This window comes from Zingiber officinale, chromosome 7B (genome assembly GCF_018446385.1).
Source record: "Zingiber officinale cultivar Zhangliang chromosome 7B, Zo_v1.1, whole genome shotgun sequence".
Classification (NCBI taxonomy): Eukaryota; Viridiplantae; Streptophyta; class Magnoliopsida; order Zingiberales; family Zingiberaceae; genus Zingiber; species Zingiber officinale.
Window position 1 is genome coordinate 103,163,894 of NC_055999.1, and position 21,644 is coordinate 103,185,537.

The 21,644-nt window shown below is 39.7% G+C and overlaps 1 protein-coding gene across 1 annotated transcript; it reads left to right on the forward strand.

The window, feature by feature from the left end:
• The first annotated feature begins 2,747 nt into the window (after positions 1 to 2,747).
• Positions 2,748 to 3,799, forward strand: LOC122004629. The gene has a single exon (XM_042559485.1). It carries the CDS (start codon positions 2,748 to 2,750, stop codon positions 3,717 to 3,719), a length of 972 nt encoding a protein of 323 aa, XP_042415419.1. The 3' UTR covers positions 3,720 to 3,799.
• Positions 3,800 to 21,644: the final 17,845 nt, after the last annotated feature.

The window sequence follows — 21,644 nt, forward strand, 5'->3', positions numbered from 1 at the left end:
TTCATTATCTTTGATTCAAAATTTAAGAGCAAGATAATTTTTGTAAAATGAATAATAAGATAAGCACAATGCTAGTAAGATCATATAAGTGCAAATCATTTAGAGAGTAAAAATATATATATAACATTACCTTTTCACATAACAGGAAAGAAGCAGAGGAAAACCTGAACTGGGTCAAAGTAGGAGTCACCGGAGCCGGAAAGAAGGAGATTTCGCCAAAACAAGGAAGATTCGTGGTGGCGTCGGAGTAAAAGAAGAGATCGCACACCCTAAACCCTAAAACTTGATCGTGGCAGCGTCAGAGGAGAAGCAGAGAGCACACGAAGAAGAAGGAGGAGGATCGCGACAGCGTCGAAGGAGAAGCAAAGAGCTCACGGAGAAGAAGAGAGCGCACAGAGGAGAAGAAGGAGGATTGCGGCAGCGTCAGAGGAGAAGCAGAGAGCGTACGAAGGAGAAGAAGAGGATCGCGACAGTTTTAGCTTTGGGAAATAGGGCACAGATTAACGACGAATTTGGACCTTTGGCCACTAATACTTATTATTTGCAACGACAATAGGAAACTTGCCGCTAATATATTAGCGGCGAATATTCCGATTCCAATTTCGCCGCTAATAATAAGGATTAGCGGTAAATTATTTAATTTCATCGCAAATAAATAAGGGTTAGTGGTGAATTTCTAATTTCACCGCTAACCCTTATTAAATAACATACCCATCTAATAAACAGCGATTAGCTTAATTCACCGCTAATACTAAACTTTTAGTGACAAATATGCTAAACTCGTCGCAAATTTTAATGACATTATGAAAAATTAAATTTTTAATATTATTATTAGTGACGAACTTGTATTTCGCCACTATTAATCTGATTTAGCTACAAAATACAATTTCGTCTCTAATATTTCGTCGCTATTTTATTATTTTCTTGTAGTGTACCTTCATATACTCAGCCACATGGACTGTTTCGATAGTTGTGCAAAATACTTATCCAATTAGTCAGCTTACACCATCCTTCGACTATATTTAAAAGGGATGTTTGTGATGTGAATGATAATTATGGGTCAAGGTGGTAGGCCCTTGATCCAATCAAATTGAGAGTGTGGGTGGCATCCTCCAGGATTTGGTCAACATAAGAGTTATGTCGCAGTATCTGATCTTTCGAGCCGATTTGATCTTTTGAGTTGGTTCGATCATCCGATCGAGTTATCAACTCTTCAACTTGTTGACTCAGCTAAGTTCCCGACCTTCAGACCTCTCGAGCTCCCGGCATTTAGTGGTTAATAATATTAAAGGATACAAAAATTACAAAGAGGACCCTTGAATGAGGTATTAAAAGGGCATTAATGAGGTCTTCTTCTTCATCCTACATAAGGGGGCTCTCTATCTCAATTGTCATCTTTTTTTTTTTTTTTACTTGTCCCCTCTATTATGAAAATACTAGACTAATTTAGATATCGGAGTGGATTTACCGGTACTATACCCAACAAACCCTTTGATATTTGTTATTCTCCCCATAAAATCACCGTGCTACATAAGGAAATCTAAAAGAATATCTTAACGTTCTTTATATATATATCGAAATGAATTTCTACTACTTCGTTAACCTGGTGAGCTCTTCAAACCATAATAACCTGAATTATTAAAAAAAATTAGTAGAGTGAAGGAAGTAAACTACAATGGTTAGATATCAAGCTTAAATAATGTCTTCTTGAAAGAAACAACTTTCACATTTTGACAACAAATGATGACATTTCATATTTATTTTTTTCCTGCAGTCTATACAAAATTGAGAATTTATTCAGAAAAAAATGTGCCTTTTAGAGAGTGTGTATTTTAGTGAATTATGTTTAATATATTTACTTATAATTTAGTAGAGAAATGGCTTCGCGATCGGTGCATTGAACCTGGACGCTTTTCTGTGTGTTCGACGCACCTAGCTGATAATTTAAAATACTAATTATTTAAATTTGTTTACTATTTTTTTAATTGATACTTAATCGACATAATAATTGTAGCTAAAAAACTTGCCATTTATTAAATTTTCTATAAGCATCACCTGTGTATATATATATATATATATATATTAAAAAAACTTTGTAATAAAGATATATGATATCAATTTCGATATGAGATTGATACATTTAGTACATAAATTATTAAAAATAATAATAACAAAATTTAATACGTGTCTCTATATATGAATTAACATAGTTCATACTTGTATATAGTGTTATTGTCACGATATCAATTGTCAGCAAAATGTATTACAGATCCTCAGGTAAAAGATCACTGTGCTAGATAAATCCTCAGTAATTTAATACGCGTGAAAAATAAATTATAAACATGAAACTCCGAGCATCATGCTTGTGCCGGAGAATATGCCATCGCAGTACGGAATACAGATTGCATCCGGACTAGAACATTAGCATATTCGTCCTGTGGGTCGGTCTTTCCACTAATTTCGTTTTTTTTTTTTTTTTGCTTTTTTAAAATTTATATATCAATTGAATTTAACTTTATTTTAAGTTTGGTATCAACATTAAAAAAGAAAAGAGAAAAACCGCATTAATCCTCGAATATTCTTCTTTCTGCACCATTTCTCGTTTATTAGTTATCCTTCTTATCTTCATAATTTTAATTATTATGTCTTAAATGCATTTGCTAATCGTGACGACATGCCTTCCCTTTTCGTGTCTATTTAGCACCTTCACGATCTCTTCCTTCGATCCCAAATCAAGAGCTCCAGCCATGGCGGTCATCGTCCGGGCCAAGCGAGCCACCGCCGCCCTCGGCGAAGACGCTAAGGCCCGCCTCGTCGCCGGATACGCCTGCAGCAGCACCAGCAGCAGCGGCAGCGAGCACGAGGCCGCCCTCTCCTCTCTCGTTCATGCCTTCTTCGACTGCGACTCCCATGACGACCGTGACTCCGACTCCTCGTCGCCGTTGGATGAAACCGACGACCCAGTTGATGACGGATCCGACCACCGAGATCGCTCGTACCTCCGCGCAGCCGCTGAGGTAGCGGATCGCGTCCGTGGGTGGACTAACGGGGATGACCCGTTCCGCCTCCGCCTCCTCTGCGACGTCTCTGTTTCCGCAGAGGAACTGGCCGCCCTCCGCCCACTCGGCGCCGCCTACCGACGCGCCGTGATGGCTCGGCTGAGAGAGATGGGCTACAATGCTGGCGTCTGCAAGGTGCGGTGGGAGAGCTCCAGGAATCTCGCCGCCGGAAGTTACGAGTACCTCGATGTGGTGACGGAGGAGGATCAACGGCGTTACATAGTGGAATTGAGCTTCGCGGAGGAATTCGAGGTGGCGCGGGCGGAGAAGGGGGGCTACAAGGAGGTGATCGCGGCGCTTCCGGAGGTCGTGGTGGCGCGGCCGGAGGAGTTTCGGCAGGTCGTTCGGGTGGTGGGGAAGGCGGCGCGGCGATCCCTAAAGGCGCAGGGCCTTCACGTGCCGCCGTGGCGGAAGGAGCGGTACATGGTAGCCAAGTGGCTGGGACCTTACCGGAGGACTACGAACGACACCCCGCTAAACGCCAGGGGACCACCGGTGTTGGACGTTGGCGAGGCGAAGTGCCGGGCGGTCGGATTCGCGGCCGCCGCCGCCGCCGCTACGAGCGTGCAAGGGATAGAATACGCGGCGGACAGGCGACAGCGTATAGCTGTCAGTGAACTCCAAGACAGCAACGTGGCACATTCTGTGTGGATACTGTGATGTATTGTAGCAGGGCCTGTTATTTGACTGTAACATTATCGATCGCATAAGATTTCTTTTGTAGTTTTGTCTTATAATATTCGGAAAGTGTAATAAAATAAAATTTTCCAATCATTATTTTTTTTGGTTCAGTGATAATCAATTAAATTCGGATCATTTTTCTAGAAAAATAAATTTTAAATTAATATAATGATGCTATTAGAAAATTATTTAACTTATTTACTTCCGCTAGATTATTCCATAGTCAAAGATAAAGAAATAACTTCTTGCAATTTTTAAAAAAAAAAATGGTAAAAGTAAATCTATTCACGAAAAGATTCTTGTTTTCAACTTTATCATATTTTAAACAAAGTATTATTGCTACAAAAATTTATATAAAAAAAGTGAAGATAAGAGTTTTGTTAGAATGAAGTGACTTAATTTAGATTACCAAAAACAATAGAATTTGTCTTGAAAAGAATAAATTAAATAAATAAATATTTTGAAAAACTGCTACTTAAAATAAAAATATATTTTTGTTTTAAAAAATGAGTTAGATAGCTGAGGTTTACTTAATCAACTAAACATCTAATTTATAAATTAATTAAATTATAAAATTCACTTTTTTTCTTTTTGACTTATTAGATTACATAAAAAGGATAGAATTTGTCTTTAAAAGGTTAAATTAAGTAAATAATTAAATAAATAAATCTGTTACTTAAAACTAAATATATATTTTTCAAAAAACAACAAAGAGTTCGGTCGAGTTGGGTCAGATAGTTCAGTCTTTTCTTTTTATTTTGCCTCAGCCAATTATATTATACCATGGGATGATCTAAATAATCAACTAATTAACATCTATCATCTATGCAATCTAATTTATCCCCACGGAGGTCCCCGGAGCCATGATACAACGATAGAATATCTAGATTATTATCCAGATATCTACGATTCTAACTTCAGTTATAGCGTATTTATAGGAATTTTTCCTCTAAATGGGGAGCGTAATCAAAGGATGTTGGGCTTCTGGGTTAGTCGTTGCGTGCGCTTCACGATTTATCCTGGTGACCGGTGGAAAACTTCCGTGGACCAGACCGATCACCCCCAAGGATAGACAATAAAGCTAACTGGGATTATCATTTTTAGCCCCCGAGACTATGGTGCAGTGGTAGGGCATCCAGGTTGTCACCCAGACACCCGCGGTTCGAGCCCCAGCTATGGTGAATTTGTAGGAATTTTTCCTCCAAATGAGGCACGTAACTAAAAGGATGCTGAGCTCCTGGGCTACCCACTATGAGCGCTTTCCGATTTACCCTGATGGCCGGTGGAAAACTTCCGTGGGGCTGGGCCGATCACCCTAGGGTCGACGTTACCCAACCTAGTTAATCATTTTTTTAGTTTGTCCCCACGGAGTGCCAAGTTAATTAAAGAGTGTTAACTTAATTATAATAGGACAAAGAGCTAATTTTTCGATAGACGCATATCCTCGGAGAAAAAAAATATCCTCCTTTCATATAATCTAAGGATAGGATGTGAGATGGTAAGTGATGGCATGCTTGCTACATGAGGTCGCGGGGTCAAATCGCAGGGTTGTCGGTGCGTAAATCCTCGGACCTTGTGCAACTCACCTCATCACCACTTTCCCTCTCGTTTGTTGTGATTTACCTCTCTTGTGATGACCTGGGGTCGGGTGCGGCGGGGGCGCTGGGGGCAAGCGATTTCGCCTTTTGCCACATAAGGATAGGATGTGCAAGACGCATAGAGTGAGCATAATCACCTTTGATATAATCTTTATAATCTAATTAAAAGAACATGAAGGAAGGGTGCAAAGTTGTTTCCCAAACATCCATGGTTCGATCCCTAGTTATGACGTATTTACAGAGATCTTTTTTCAAATGGGGCGTAATCACAGGATGCTGGGTTTTTATGTTGTCTACCATGAGTGTTTATTGATTTACCTTGGCTGTCGTTGAGAAACTTTCGTGAGACTAGGTCAATTAGTCCAGGTTCGATGTTACTTGTTTAGAATGTATACTAAAAGTCTAGCTTTTGTATAAATATTTATTTAGAAATAAGAATTACATTGGTCAAATGTCTACATTTATATGCTAAGTGTAGTTGTTCAATTAATTTATATTGTAGATAACATGGTGTGTGGTGTCACACACATAAGATCATGTTATCAGTGCTTTTTAAATTATAAACAGTTGCTTACGACTAAGATGGATAGGAACAAACCATTGGAGTAGTCGTAGTGTAATTTGGTATTAGTTTATCTTGACTAAAAAATTACACTAGTACACTTTGAGTGTATTGAGCAGGATCATTTAAGGTAAGTTCTTTTTATACTGACTATATAAAAGAACAAGACCTTTGTTATTATGGAAGTGTGTGCTCTTAATCATGATATAATAATAAGCACATATACTTAATATTCTTTTCTTTAATTTATTAAAGGGTGTGATTTAGTTCGATAAATCAAAATGCCCGATAAGTTGGGAAATGATATTATTTATATGGTGTGTTGTTGATTATAGAATGAAATTGTGTTCTAGTGATCTAGGTTGATAATGTCCCCAAGAGGATCTCATAAGGATTGTCATGTATGTTGGTTGCTATGCGGAATATCATACCGGTTCCCATATACAAAAATTTTGTACAAGTCCTGAACTTTTACTAACAACCTATTGTGTTCTTTAGAAACTAAATTAGGAATCGCAAACGGAACTTAACATTATTGATTCCAAATTTAACTTATCTGTTCTTAATGGTTTAAACTTAGATCGCAAACGATGCTTAACATTATTGATCCAAATCCACCCATATTATAAATTCAATTAAATATTAATTTCTAAAAGCAGCTTCCAGGTTAAACATGGCAAGGCACTAGGCATTCTTGGGTATGGGAGCATCCACCACTTCCTAGACAAAGTCTTTCAAAGAAATCTAATATTTAATTTCCTTATACAACCCTAGGTTTAACCAAAAGGAACAATCGAATCACAAATTCGAAAAACAAAAAAAAACACAAACTCAAATCACAAATTCGAAACCTAGAATCATATGCCTCTTGTGTTTGGTATTTCAAAATCTATACAAAGAAAACTAGTTGATGCGGAAAACAATTACTAGTTATACCTTTCTTTGTAAGCAACAACCTCTTGATCTTCTATCGTATTCCTCTTCTTATCTCGGACGTTGTGTGGGCAACAATCTACCAAGATGAGAACCACCAAGACAACTTCCTTCTTCTATATTTCAGCCACCAACCTTCAAGCTCCAAGGGATGCAAGAGCAAAGCCTCCTTTCTCTGCTTCTCCAAGCAAAATCCGGCCACCACAAGAGCTCCAAGAGATGTTGAGGTTCGACCACAAGAAGAAGAAAGGAGAAGAGAATAGGGCCGACCACACCAAGGAAGAAAAGAGAGAGGAATAATAGAATATGTGTTGTAAGGTGAGACACCTCTACCTTCTCTTTTATATTACTTGGTCTTGGTAAATAACGAAATTTAATTATAATTAAAATCTCCTTATATTCATTGCCATAGGTTAATAAGGAAAATTTAATTAAAAATTCCTTTTAACCCATGCTATGGCCGACCACATCACATGCTCCAAATAAGGCAAGTTTTAAACACAAAATTAAAAGTTCCTTATTTGTTTCCGAAAATTTTTAAAATAAAAATTTCTCTTCATTGTTGGTTATAAAAGGAAATTTTATAAATTAAAATCTCTCTATTAAAATATGTGGATGATTTCTAAAAAGGAAAGTTATCTTTAAAATTAAAATCTTTCTCTCAATCTACAAATAAGGAAAGATATCAAATCTTTTCTTAATCTTTTGTAGAAACTATAATAGGAAAGATTTAATTTTAAAACTCTCTTTTAAATTATTAAGATGGTTACAAAAAAGGAAAGTTTTATCAAAAATTAAAATCTTCCTTTTAACTACAAATAAGGAAAGATAACAAACCTTTACTTAATCTTTTGTAGAAAGCTATTGATCCAACGGTTAGAACAGGAGACCCCCATTCTGAGGGGTCAATGCCATGTGACAGTCAAAAGGCCAGGCGGCCGACCGGAGAAGGATGGGCCGACCTCCCGGGCGGCCGACCGGTGAATAACTGACAGCAAAAGGCGCCCCGACAGAAGTCGGGGTTCCGACGCTCAATTGAACAGTAGCGAAGAGCCGAGCGGGAGGCCGAATACAAGGTGACATACTGCTAGCAGTCCCCACAGCACCTTACCGAGGATCTACCCAGCATACTGAGGCATACGAAGAGCCGGACGGGGTGTGATTAGTTTTGGTGTGGAGTAAGATGAGTGCCGGCCGGACGGCCACCTCGTCATGGGGTAGGGAAAGGACAATTTATATCTTATGACAGCGGTCAAGTCCTATGACTAGGCCATACTCCTAATCTGGCAACGAGGTGTTCTGCTGTCCCATCGAGAGCGTGCTTGGACTGTAGCAGCATGGTGTCAGGTAAGCTCTCTGACAAACACATACCGAAGTATGGGCTAAGAACACGTGTTTACCTCGATTGGTGTGCATGAGTTTCTTTCGGCCCTATATAAGAAGCCTTATGCTTCGCCGGAGAGGGGGTTTTTTTCAACACCTTTGGAGCCACTTTTTTTACTACTTGCTTGCCTGACTTGAGCGTCGGAGGGTCGCCGCCGGGAACCTCTTCCCGGCCCGACTTCTGTGCAGGTTCGCCGGAGGTTCGTGCAACCAGTCGAAGATCCACGTCAGCAGCCGGGGAGCGCCACGTGCCCAGCGTCCGTTGATTCATCATTCGGACAGGATCAGCTATAAAGGAAAATTTTAAACTCTCTTTTAAAACCATGATATCCACATAAGAAAAGATTTTTTAAAAAATAAAATCCTTTTCTTGTGGTCGGCCCACCTAGCTTGAGTTTCAAGCATTGGCCGGCCACCACAATGGCTCAACCCTTTGTCTTTAGCCGACCCAAGCTTGGACTCCAAGCTTGGCTTGGCCGGCCACCTAAGGGTGGGTAGGAAGTAGGTATTTGGTGGATATAATTCTCTATATATAAAAGGCTATGATAGGGACCAAGAGGAGGAATTGGTTTTGGTTGCCCGATGAAATTAAGCTTCCCGTGTTCGCACTGAACACCCAACTTAATTTCATCAATAATAATTCATACCACTAAAGAATTATTAGTGAACTACCGCACCAATCTCAAATTACATTTTGGGCTCCTTCTTATTATGAGTGTGTTAGTCTCCCTGTATTTAAAATATCGAATGTCCACTAATTAAATGAGTTACTGACAACTCACTTAATTAATATCTAGCTCCAAGAGTAGTACCACTCAACCTTATCGTCATGTCGGACTAAGTCCACCTGCAGGGTTTACATGACAATCCTTATGAGCTCCTCTTAGGGACATTATCAACCTAGATTACTAGGACACAGTTTCCTTCTATAATCAACAACACACACTATAAATAATATCATTTCTCAACTTATCGGGCCTCTTGATTTATCGAATTAAATCTCACCCATTGATAAGTTAAAGAAATAAATACTAGATATATGTGTTTGTTATTATATCAGGATTAAGAGCACATACTTCTATAATAACAAAGGTCTTGTTCTTTTATTCAATCAATATAAAAAGAACTTACCTTAATTGGTCCTGCTCAATACACTTAGAGTGTACTAGTGTAATCCTATAGTTAAGATAAACTGATATCAAATTACACTACAACTATTCCAATGGTTTGTTCCTTTCCATCTTAGTCGTGAGCTACTGTTTATAATTTATAAGGAATTGATAATATGATCTTCTGTGTGTGACACCACACACCATGTTATCTACAATATAAATTAATTGAACAACTACACTTAGCATATAAATGTAGACATTTGAACAATGTGAATCTTTATTTCAAAATAAAATTTTACAAAAGGCTAGGCTTTTAGTATACACTCTAACAATATAAATCCTGCAGGTGGGCTTAGTCCGATATGACGATAAGGTTGAGTGGTACTACTCTTGGAGCTAGATATTAATTAAGTGAGTTGTTAGTAACTTATTTAATTAGTGGACATTCGATATCTTAAACACAGGGAGATTAACACACTCATGATAAGAAGGAGCTCATATAATAATATGGGATTGGTGCGGTAGTTCAATAATAACTCTTTAGTGTAATGAGATATTATTGATGAACTCGAGTAGGGTATTCGGGACGAACACGGGAAGCTCAAGTTCATCGGGAGACCAAAATCAATTCCTCCTCTCGGTCACTATCGTAACCTCTTAGTTATAAAGTATTATACCTACCTATACTCACCTTCTTACCCACCTTAAGGTGGCCGACCAAGCCTAGCTTGGAGCCCAAGCTAGGGTCGGCCAAACCAAGGTGAGTTGGTTTAAAGAGGTGGTCGGCCCTAGCTTGAACCCAAGCTTAGGTGGCCAGCCACAATAAATTAAAAGGATTTTATTTTTTTTTTAAAAATCTTTCATTATGTGGAAGCTATGGTTTTAAAAGAGAGTTTAAAATTTAAAATTTTCCTTTTATAGTTTTCTACAAAGGATTAAAAGAAAGGTTTGATATCTTTCCTTATTTGTAGCTAAAAGGAAGATTTTAATTTTTGATAAAACTTTCCTTTTTTGTAACCATCCTCGCGATTTTAAAAGAGAGTTTTAAAATTAAATCTTTCCTTTTATAGTTTCTACAAAAGATTAAGAGAAAGGTTTGATATATTTCCTTATTTATAGATTAAAAGGAAGATTTTAATTTTGAAGAAAACTTTTCTTTTGGAAATCATCCACATGTTTTAATAGAGAGATTTTAATTTATAAAAGTTTCCTTTTATAACCAACCATGAAGGAAATTTTTTAAAAGAGAAATTTTTATTTTAAAAATGTCCGGAAACAAATTAGGAAGTTTTAATTGTGTGTTTAAAACTTTCCTTGTTTGGAGGAGATGATGTGGCCGGCCAATAGAAACAAGAAAAGGAAATTTTAATTAAATTTTCATTTCATTGGCAAGGAAATTAAGGAAGTTTTAATTAAACTTTCCTTATTTGCCAAGACCAAGGAATATAAAAGAGAGGGTAGCGGTGCCTCACCTCATAACATAACAATCTATCTTCTATTATTCCTCTCTTCCTTGTGGTGGCCGACCCTAATCTTCTTCCTCTCCTCCTTTTCTTCTTCTTTGGTGGCCGGCAACATCATCTCTCAAGGAGCTTGTTGGTGGCCGAACTTTGCTTGGAGAAGAAGTAAAGAAAGGAGACTTTGTTTCTTAGCATCCCTTGGAACCTGGTTGGTGGCCAAAAGTTCTTCATCTCTTGAAGATTGGTGGTGGCCGAAACTTGCTTGGAGAAGAAGGAAACTTGGGTGGATTCTTGTCTCGGTAGATCGTCGCCCACATGACATCCGAGATAAGAAGAGGAATACGGCAGAAGGTCGTGAGGTCTATAAGCTATAAAATGTATAACTAGTTATTAGTTTCCGCATCATAACTAGTTCATCCTTTTATTTAGATCTTGAAATACCAAACACAAGAGGCTAATGGATCTAGGTTATCGAATTTATGTTTTCAATTTTGTGTTTCTTTTGTTTTTTGAATTTGTGATTCGATTGTTCTTTTTGGTTAAACCTAGAGTTACTATGAGGAAATTAAATATTGGTTTTCTTTGTAAGGCTTTGTCTAGGTAGTGATGGATGATCTCATACCCAAGAAGGTCTAGTGCCTCGCCACGTTTGACCTGGAAGCCGAACTTTGAAATAAATATTTAATTGAATTTGTAACATGGGTGGATTTAGATTAATAATGTTAAGCATTGTTTGCGATCCAAGTCTAAACCTTTAAGAACAGATAAGTTGAATTTGGAATCAATAATGTTAAGTTCTATTTGCGATTTCAAATTTAATTTCTAAAGAACACAATAGGTTGTTAGGAATGGTTCATGACTTGTACAAAATTTTTGTACAAGGGAACCGGTACGATATTTCATATAGCAACCAACAATTTGTATCAGAGTTAGGGTTTACCTCTGTGTGTTTGGTTTTCAGTTTAATTATGCATATGTCATATATATTTTAGGCAGGATAATAGTAGGATATGCTAACTCTGTGGTTGCAGGCTCCAACTATTATGGCTTAATGAGATTGTGTGTGATTGGACCATTGGACATGTCAAGGGCATTTTATGTGTGTGCATGATTATATTTATTAAATACAACAGGAGCTGTATTAGCCCTAGGATTTTACTTTTTTGATCGATCTAGACTTCATGTACATTCCCTTGTGGAATATATGATCGATATATGTAAAATTCTATTTTTGTCGCGGATCGTATCCTTGCAAGGCGTGTTACTATTGGAGGACCTGAAGCGCAGCAGAAAAGGAAGCTCGATAGACCTGACGACATGAACCCTAGGGCTGGCAGCACACGGAGGACAGTGATGGAAGAAGCCATAATAGTTGGAAAATTAATTTCCATATTTATTGCTTTTATTTACTGTGATGTGTGTGTGCATGTGATGTGTGCTTGCATGAAAAATTCCTCACCTTAAATAACTAAGTGGGAGAGTGATTTTAAATAAATTCTACGATCTCCATTACTGGTTTGTAAGTGATGCAACAAACTTGCGTGTTGGCTCTGAGTGCCTCCCTCCACAACGGATGAGTTTGTTTGCGGATCACTAGATCAAACTTCCTTTATGGATGATTATAGAAAATTATTTAGGATGTGTGTGATCTTCTCCAACTGAAGGGGCACAATTCTATTTAATGGACTAAGTATCAAGTAATGGTGTACACTTAGGCGCATTTAATAGTATCCTCCCCAACGGAGTCACTGCTATTATTTGTGTGACCAAAGGAAAACCAACTATTAATTTTATTTGTCATAAATTTAGGATGATAAGATAATAAAATTAATGGGTAAAACCTCCTCTTACAAATGTTGAATTTGTATACGTCCACACTAACGTGACATGTAAAATTCACGATGTTTTGAGGTGTTGGTAAATTTAAATAATATTGTTTGAGGAATCAATATTATTCTAAATTTAGAGTCTTGACCAAAAGTTTATTTTGTGATTCTTAGGATGTCTTTCAACCCACTGGCTATTATACTGAAAGAGAATAAATTTATTGGTCCCAATTACAAAGATTGGAAAAGAAACCTGGACATTGTCCTAACTGCTGAAGGCTATAAGTTTGTACTGATGGAGGTCTGCCCTAATGTGCCTAATAACGATTCTAGTGAAGAGGAGATTGAGTATCATAGGAAATGGGTCTAGGCAAATGAGATGGTGCGGAGTTATATTTGGCTTTTATATCAAATGTGCTACAACATCAGCATCAGACCATGCCTACTAGCCATGACATGATGTACAATCTCAAGGAACTCTTCGGACACTAAATCGGGCTGACAGACAAGACTGTATGATCTTTAGGTATTGGACTAAAAGCAGGAATGAAGAAGCCGAAAGACAAGTGCTTCATTTGCAAGTAGTCTGGACATTTGTAGGCGGACTATCTTCGTAGGAAGAGAACAATATAGGTATATCTTATTCTTTAGTAGTTGAAACATGTTTAGTAGTGTTATATACCGGTACCTGGCGTATAGATACGAGAACCACTGATCATATCTACAAATCATTGCAGGGGTTCCAGGAAACCCGACAACTACACGAAGGAGAAATCACTGTTTACATGGGCAATGCTACAGAAGTAGCAACTATTGCAGTGGGAGATGATTATAGGAATAAATATTGGTTTTGAGAAATTGTCTTTACGTACTAAGTTTTAGAAAGAACTTGATTTCAGTTTCTAAACAATACAAGGATGGATATTTTGTCTATTTTAATAACAAAGGTGTTATCAAGAAAAATAAGGAAGTTATCTGTTCTGGTATGTTGGTTGGCAATTTGTATACTCTAAATCCAATAACTCCCACGATACAACAAATAGAAATTAATAACACATCTTCTAATTCTAATAAGAGAAAGTAACCTTCGGATATGAACCAAACATATCTTTGGCATCTAAGGCTTGGTCATATAATTTTAGTAGGATTCAAAGGCTAAAAGCTGATGGACTCTTGGGGTTCATTAGTGTTGGAAAACTTTCTAACTTATGAATCTTGCTTGGAAGGTAAAATGACCAAGAAACCTTTTAAGGCCAAGGGGTATAGAGTCAAAGATGTGTTAGAACTGGTTCATTCTGATTTGTTTGGTCCTATGTCTATCCAAGCAAGAGGTGGTTTCGAATATTTTGTCTCTTTTATAGACGATTATTAGATATACGAGTACATTTACTTGATACACCGCAAGTCTGAGTGCTTTGATAAGTTCAAAGAGTACAGGGTTGATGTGGAGAAATGTCGTGGTAAAAGTATCAAGACACTACGGTCTGATCGTGGTGGCGAATACCTCTTTGGAGAGTTTAGGAATTACTTATCAAAGACCGGGATTCAATCCTAATTGTCTGCACCTGGTACACCCCAACAGAATAGTGTGGCAGAACAAAGAAATAGGACTCTTATGAAAATGGTTAGATCGATGATGAGTTATTCAGAATTACCAAATTCGTTTTAGGGATATGCTCTAGAAACAGCAGTATACATTCTGAATATAGTACCTTCTAAATTAGTACCCTTTACTCCCATCGAATAGTGGAATGGGCGTAAGCCTAGTCTGAGTCATATTCGGATATGGGGTAGTCCAGCACATGTGCTGAAGGGAGACACTGACTGTTAGGATCCTTCGTACGGAGGCTAGAGAGGGGGGGTGTGAATAGCCGACCCCAAATCGTCGTTTCTTTCTACAAAACGTGTTAGCGCAACGGAAAATAAACACAGAAACGAAAGGGAAAGAAGACAAACCTCAAACAAACCGATGTAACGAGGTTCGGAGATAAACTCCTACTCCTCGGCGTGTCCGTAAGGTGGACGAAGCCTATCAATCCGTCGGTGGATGAGTCCCCGGAGAACCGGCTAATAAATGCTCCTTGTGGGTGGAGAAACCTCGCCACAATACTTGTAACAACAAGAAAGGAGTACAAGGAAAGCAAGAACCAAATACAAACAACAATATGAATGCAACACTCGCTTGCCTTCTCTGTCGACCGGAGGCGATGAAGCAACAACTTCACAACCCAACTGCAGCAGCTGATCGACGACTGGAAGCTCACGCGAAGCTCAAAAAGCTCAGAACCTCGAGCACGGAGCAGAAGCTTCAATCCAAGGAAGAAGAAGAAAACTAGAATGTAGAAGCTCTCGGCCTCCTTTTATACTGCGGAGAAAGAAGCACGAAGAAATCTGGCCGTTGCGTCGCAGCGGCTAGTTCCCGGCCTACGGACCGATCTCTCCACCCGTCGTGAAATCTGATCGGTGCGGGGACCGATCAGGCTTTGTGTGATCGGTCCCCAGATCAGCCCCTCTGCGCCTCGCTCTGTTCGGCTCGATCGACTCACGATCGGTCACCGACCGATCGGTTATCACTGATATACTGATGTGTTCGATCGATCACCGGCCGATCGAATATTATTGTATCCTTGGATCGATCACCAGATCGATCCAGCTCATGGTTTTCGCCCAAACCAAGTCCAAACCAACATCCGGTCAATCTTGACCTGTTGGTACATTGCGCCTAGCATCCAGTCACTCCCTTGACCTGTTAGGACTCCCCGCTAAGTGTTCGGTCAATCCCTTTGACCCACTTAGACTTTTCTCTCCGTACCAAGTAATCGGTCACTCCTATGACCTACTTGGACTTCCCATCACCAGATGTCCGATCACCCTTGATCCATCTGGATTTTCCCTTGCCCGGCTTCACTCACCAGGACTTTCACCTAGCTTCACTCACTAGGGTTTTCACCTGGCTTCACTCACCAGGATTTCCAATCTGCCTGGCTTCACTCACCAGGACTTCCCACATCCGGTCCAGAGAACGAGCTACCGAGCCCTCTCTGACCATAGTCCGGAGAACGAGCTACCGAGCCCTCTCCGTCTTTCCATGTGCCAAGCTTCCATACTTGGACTTCTCCGTGCCAAGTCTCCATACTTGGACTTTCTCCCGTGCCAAGCTCCCTGCTTGGACTTTTCCGAGTCAGGTCAACTCACCTCGGGTCAACCAGGTCAACCTTGACCACGAGTTGCACCCACAATCTCCCAAGCTTGTATCCTTGTCAAACATCAAGATACAACTTTTTTGTTCACGTCAAACATCGTCAAACATAACTCGTCAAACATCAAAACATAACTCGAGTCAAGTCAACTCGAGTCTGGTCAACCAGGTCAACTTTGACCTAAGGTTGCACCAACAATCTCCCCCTTTTTGATGTTTGACAAAACCCATAAACAAGTTAGGTTAACCCGATAACCTAACTTAGGTTTTCTAAAACATTCTCCTATTCTCCCCCTTGGGACATCTCTCCCCCTTTTTGACACACATCAAAAAGAGGGAATCAGGGTCAAGAGTTTCTTCCCAATGAAAGTCCCATACCTTTCATTGAAACCCTTAATTTCCCCCTTGATACTAAACTCAACACTCAACTTAGTGACAATTCCATATCACTAATCCTCAAAAGTCTTAAGGAGTAAAAACTCCCCCTTGACTAATAGGTAAAACTCCCCCTAAAGGCCAACTCCCCCTTGACCATTGCACCAACAATGTCTTGGAGAGTTTCAATCCTTTAGAGATCCGAAACTCAACTCCCAAAAACTGAAATTTCAGACACCTGCTGAAAATCAGAAATTCGGCACGCACTGATCGGTCCCCAGACCGATCAGGAACCCCTTGGATCGATTCCCAAATCGATCCTCGCTTTCTGGATCGTCACTGATCGGTCACCAGACCGATCAGGACTTCTCTGGATCGGTCCGGTGACCGATCCAGCCTCTGAAATCAGAGATTTCTGATTTTTCTCCCCGGGAGAAATTCAGAAACTCACAGAAAATTACAGAAAATTTCAAAAATCGTAAAATTTTGAGGATACATTCCTCATACCATATACTATCATGGAAAAATAATTTTAGATGAAAATAACTTCCATTTTCAAATCTTGATACAAAGTTCAAAAACTTTTGAAATAGTTCAAAGTTTAATTCATCTTTGTATCATCTTGCTCAATGATGAATGCTATCACTAGAAAAGCTTCATCAAGGTTTTTCAAATCAATTTTAAAATGATTTTAAACCCTTTAATTTATGACCATAATCTTAGGACTATATGTACATGACTTGTACACAAGTTTTCCCTATGATCCTCCAATCTCTTGAATTAGGCTCATCTAGGTACAAGAACTATGTACCTTGATCCTAACTCATGATCCTAATATCTCACACACATCTAAAGTGTATCAAACACATCCAAGTCAATTTTGATGTGAGATATGGGTTTAGGTTATCTTAGGCTAAGTTCTCATGCATTTTCTAAACACCAATTTGATCTCAATATCAAATTATGTTTTTATCCTTAAATCAATTTCATTGATTATTAATGCAAGAGATGATGACATGACATAAAGTATAAAACTTAAAATAAGCATGACATATAATTAGCCTAAGCATGATCATGACATTTCGAATGATAATAAGTTAAACATGATGTCATGGCATGGCATATGGCAAACAACCATGGTAAGTTAGCACAAATAAAATACCTAGATTACCTATCTAAGTATCCTTAACACCTTAGCTAACTTAAAATCTAAACCTAGATTGCTCAAAGTGCTTCAAGAAAATGTCCAAACCTAAGTTGGCATTCCTATTTTTCTTGATTAATTTATGCCACTTAACATTAAGTATATCCTCAAATATTGGCATATTTCATATTTCCTCAAGAATAGCACCTTTTTAATTAAGGCCTAGATTGTCTTAAATTCCTAAGAGAGTACCAAGACCCCAACTTGGTATTTCTCTAGGTTTTCCTAACTTGTGCCAATAAAGATTAAAGTCGATATAATTTTTTTTTCAAATATGGCACAATTTACTCTTCAAGGAGTAAATGATAAATCCATTTCATTTTCAAAGGTTTACAAAACCTTGAAAATGTTCCTTGAGTGTCAATTTCCTCAAAGTTGGGTTAACTACCCTTCTAATCGGAGTTGACACTTTCTAACCCATCTATGGGGTAGAGAAGATGCTCCTAGGAACCCAATACCTATTAGAGCTCATTGGGTTCACTAAATATTCACTAGGGATAACTTCCCTAGCAACCCTCCTAATGACCCTCTTAGGCTTTAAAGCCTTGGCCATTTGGGACTCATCAAGATCAACTCTAGGGGTGACTCCCCTTGTAACCTTGGTGTTGGTCTTCCTAGCCCTAGGTTCTGTTCCATAATCGAATGGAACATTATGATAGGTGGGCTTGACCATTTGGGACTTAGGTTTGTGACCCAAACTTTTCTTGTCCTTGGGCTTTGAAATTTGACCCTTAGACCCTAGAGTTGACTTCTCTAAATTCTTTAGGGTCTTTTCTAGAGTGTCAAGTCTTGACCTCAAGACTTGATTTTCTTTCTCTAAAATCTCAAATTTTAATTTATCATTCTTTCTTGAGGTGTTCCTAGGCATATGTCTAGTTGTCTTGGGGTTTCTACCTAGGTTCTCCTTAGCCTTAGATGAGTTAATCCTAGGGTTGACATTTCTAGTATTATCCTTATCTAAGCTAACATGTTTAGCACCTAAGCACACATATGATTTTCTATTATTAACATGCTCATCATTATTTGCAATAGCAATAAAACTACTAGCATGTTTCTTATTTGAATTGCAATAGTGTACCTTAAAAGGTACCTTAGGGTTTGCCTTAGCTCCCCCTATCGATGTGCATCCCTTATCCTTATGAGGTTGCCTCCCCCTTGGACATTTACTCCGATAATGTCCCCTTCACTTGCATTGGAAGCATACCACGTGCTCCTTGCCTTTGCGTGTCGGGACTCCGGCTCCCTTGACCTTTGGTGTCGGTGGAGTCTTCCTAACCCTCCTTGGACACTTACTCTTGTAGTGCCCAAATTCCCTACACTCAAAGCATATTATATGTAACTTTTTTGAAATTACGATGCTTGAGTTACCTAGGGTTGAGGATGGATGAAGGCTCTCTTCCTCATCCCTTCCGGAGGTAGATGCTTCTTCTTGCTCCGATCTTGAAGAAGAGACCTCCTCCTCTTCTTCCTTAGACGTTGAGTGACTCTCAACTTCTAATTCGCTCCCTCCAGGATGTGAGCTACTTGGCTCACTTGACTCCTCTTCATGGCTTGAAGTGGAGCTCTCCTCATGAAACTTGGCCAAGTTATTCCACAACTCCTTGGCGTTGTTGTAACCACCTATTCTACACAAAATGTCATTAGGTAAAGAAAATTCAATGATTTTCGTTACCTCATCATTGATGGTTGATTGGTGGATTTGCTCCTTGGTCCACTCCTTCTTCTCTAGGGTTTCTCCTTTCTTGTTTCTTTCTACAAAACGTGTTAGCGCAACGGAAAATAAACACAGAAACGAAAGGGAAAGAAGACAAACCTCAAACAAACCGATGTAACGAGGTTCGGAGATAAACTCCTACTCCTTGGCGTGTCCGTAAGGTGGACGAAGCCTATCAATCCGTCGGTGGATGAGTCCCCGGAGAACCGGCTAATAAATGCTCCTTGTGGGTGGAGAAACCTCGCCACAATACTTGTAACAACAAGAAAGGAGTACAAGGAAAGCAAGAAGCAAATACAAACAACAATATGAATGCAACACTCGCTTGCCTTCTCTGTCGACCGGAGGCGATGAAGCAGCAACTTCACAACCCAACTGCAGCAGCTGATCGACGACTGGAAGCTCACGCGAAGCTTCGGAAGCGAGCTCAACAAAGCTCAGAACCTCAGAGCACAGAAGCAGAAGCTTCAATCCAAGGAAGAAGAAGAAAACTAGAATGTAGAAGCTCTCAGCCTCCTTTTATACCTGCGGAGAAAGAAGCACAGAAGAAATCTAGCCGTTGCGACATCTAGCCGTTGCGTCGCAACGGCTAGTGCCCTGATCGGTCTGTGGACCGATCAGGGAACCTACTGATCGGTCCACAGACCGATCAGGGAACCTACTGATCGGTCCACAGACCGATCAGGGAACTTCCTGATCGGTCTGGGGACCGATCAGGCTTTGTGCTGATCGGTCCCCAGACCGATCAGCCCCTCTTGCGCCTCGCTCCTGTTCGGCTTCTGATCGACTCCTGATCGGTCACCAGACCGATCAGTTATCGATGTGTTACTGATCGGTCACCAGACCGATCAGAATATTCGCGGTATCACTGGATCGATCACCAGATCGATCCAGCTCATGGTTTTCGTCCAAACCAACATCCGGTCAATCTTGACCTGTTGGTACATTGCGCCTAGCATCCGGTCACTGCTAGGACTCCCCGCTAAGTGTCCGGTCAATCCCTTTGACCCACTTAGACTTTTCTCTCCGTACCAAGTATTCGGTCACTCCTATGACCTACTTGGACTTCCCATCACCAGATGTCCGATCACCCTTGATCCATCTGGATTTTCCCTTGCCCGACTTCACTCACCAGGACTTTCACCTAGCTTCACTCACTAGGGTTTTCACCTGGCTTCACTCACCAGGATTTCCAATCTGCCTGGCTTCACTCACCAGGACTTCCCACATCCAGTCCAAAGAACGAGCTACCGAGCCCTCTCTGACCATAGTCCGGAGAACGAGCTACCGAGCCCTCTCCGTCTTTCCATGTGCCAAGCTTCCATACTTGGACTTCTCCGTGCCAAGTCTCCATACTTGGACTTTCTCCCGTGCCAAGCTCCCTGCTTGGACTTTTCCGAGTCAGGTCAACTCACCTCGGGTCAACCAGGTCAACCTTGACCACGAGTTGCACCCACAATCTCCCAAGCTTGTATCCTTGTCAAACATCAAGATACAACTTTTCTGTTCACGTCAAACATCGTCAAACATAACTCGTCAAACATCAAAACATAACTCGAGTCAAGTCAACTCGAGTCTGGTCAACCAGGTCAACTTTGACCTAAGGTTGCACCAACACTGACAAGTTAGAATCACGTACAGAAGTTTGTCTATGGGATATCCTAAGGGAACGAAAGGTGGTTTGTTTTATAATCCTAAAAATCAGAAGATCATTGTTAGCACCAATGCTCGATTTTTAGAGGAAGTCATGAGTGAAATTGTTCTAGAAGAAATTTGAGAGAACACGTCTAGTCTAGTACCAACAGTACAAGATGAAATATCATAAGAAACTGCAACACGTATCACAAATGATACACAACCACTGATAGTGTCTCGTCGTAGTGGGAGGATTGTGAGACAACCTGAAAGATTCATGTTTTGGGAGAGTCTTCAAACTTGATCCCTGGTAAACATGAATCTGATCTCCGGACATATGACGAAACACTCTAAGATAAAGATGCAGTATCTTGGCAAAAAGCGATGAATTCTGAAATAGAATCTATGTATTCTAACAAAGTCTGGGAGCTTGTAGAACCATCAAATTGTGTAAAAGCTATTGGATGTAAATGGATCTACAAAAGGAAAAGAGGGACAGATGGGAAGGTAGAAACCTTCAAAGCAAGACTTGTTGCGAAGGAGTATACTCAAAGAGAGGGAATCAATTATGAGGAAACCTTTTCACCAGTAGCTATGCTTAAGTCTATCCGGATACTCTTATCTATTGCTGCTCATATGGATTATGAGGTTTGGCAAATGAATGTCAAGACAACTTTTCCTTAACAGAAGTCTTGAAGAAAACATCCATATGAAGTAGCCAGAGGGGTTCATTAAAAAAGGTAAAGAGCATCTAGTGTACAATCGGTCTATTTATGGACTGAAGCAAGTTTCAAGGTCTTGGAACATCTGGTATGGATTTATTCAATATCCGAATGAGTCTTGTGTATACAAGAAGTGTGATGGAAATGTGGTGGTATTTCTTGTACTATACGTAGATGACAT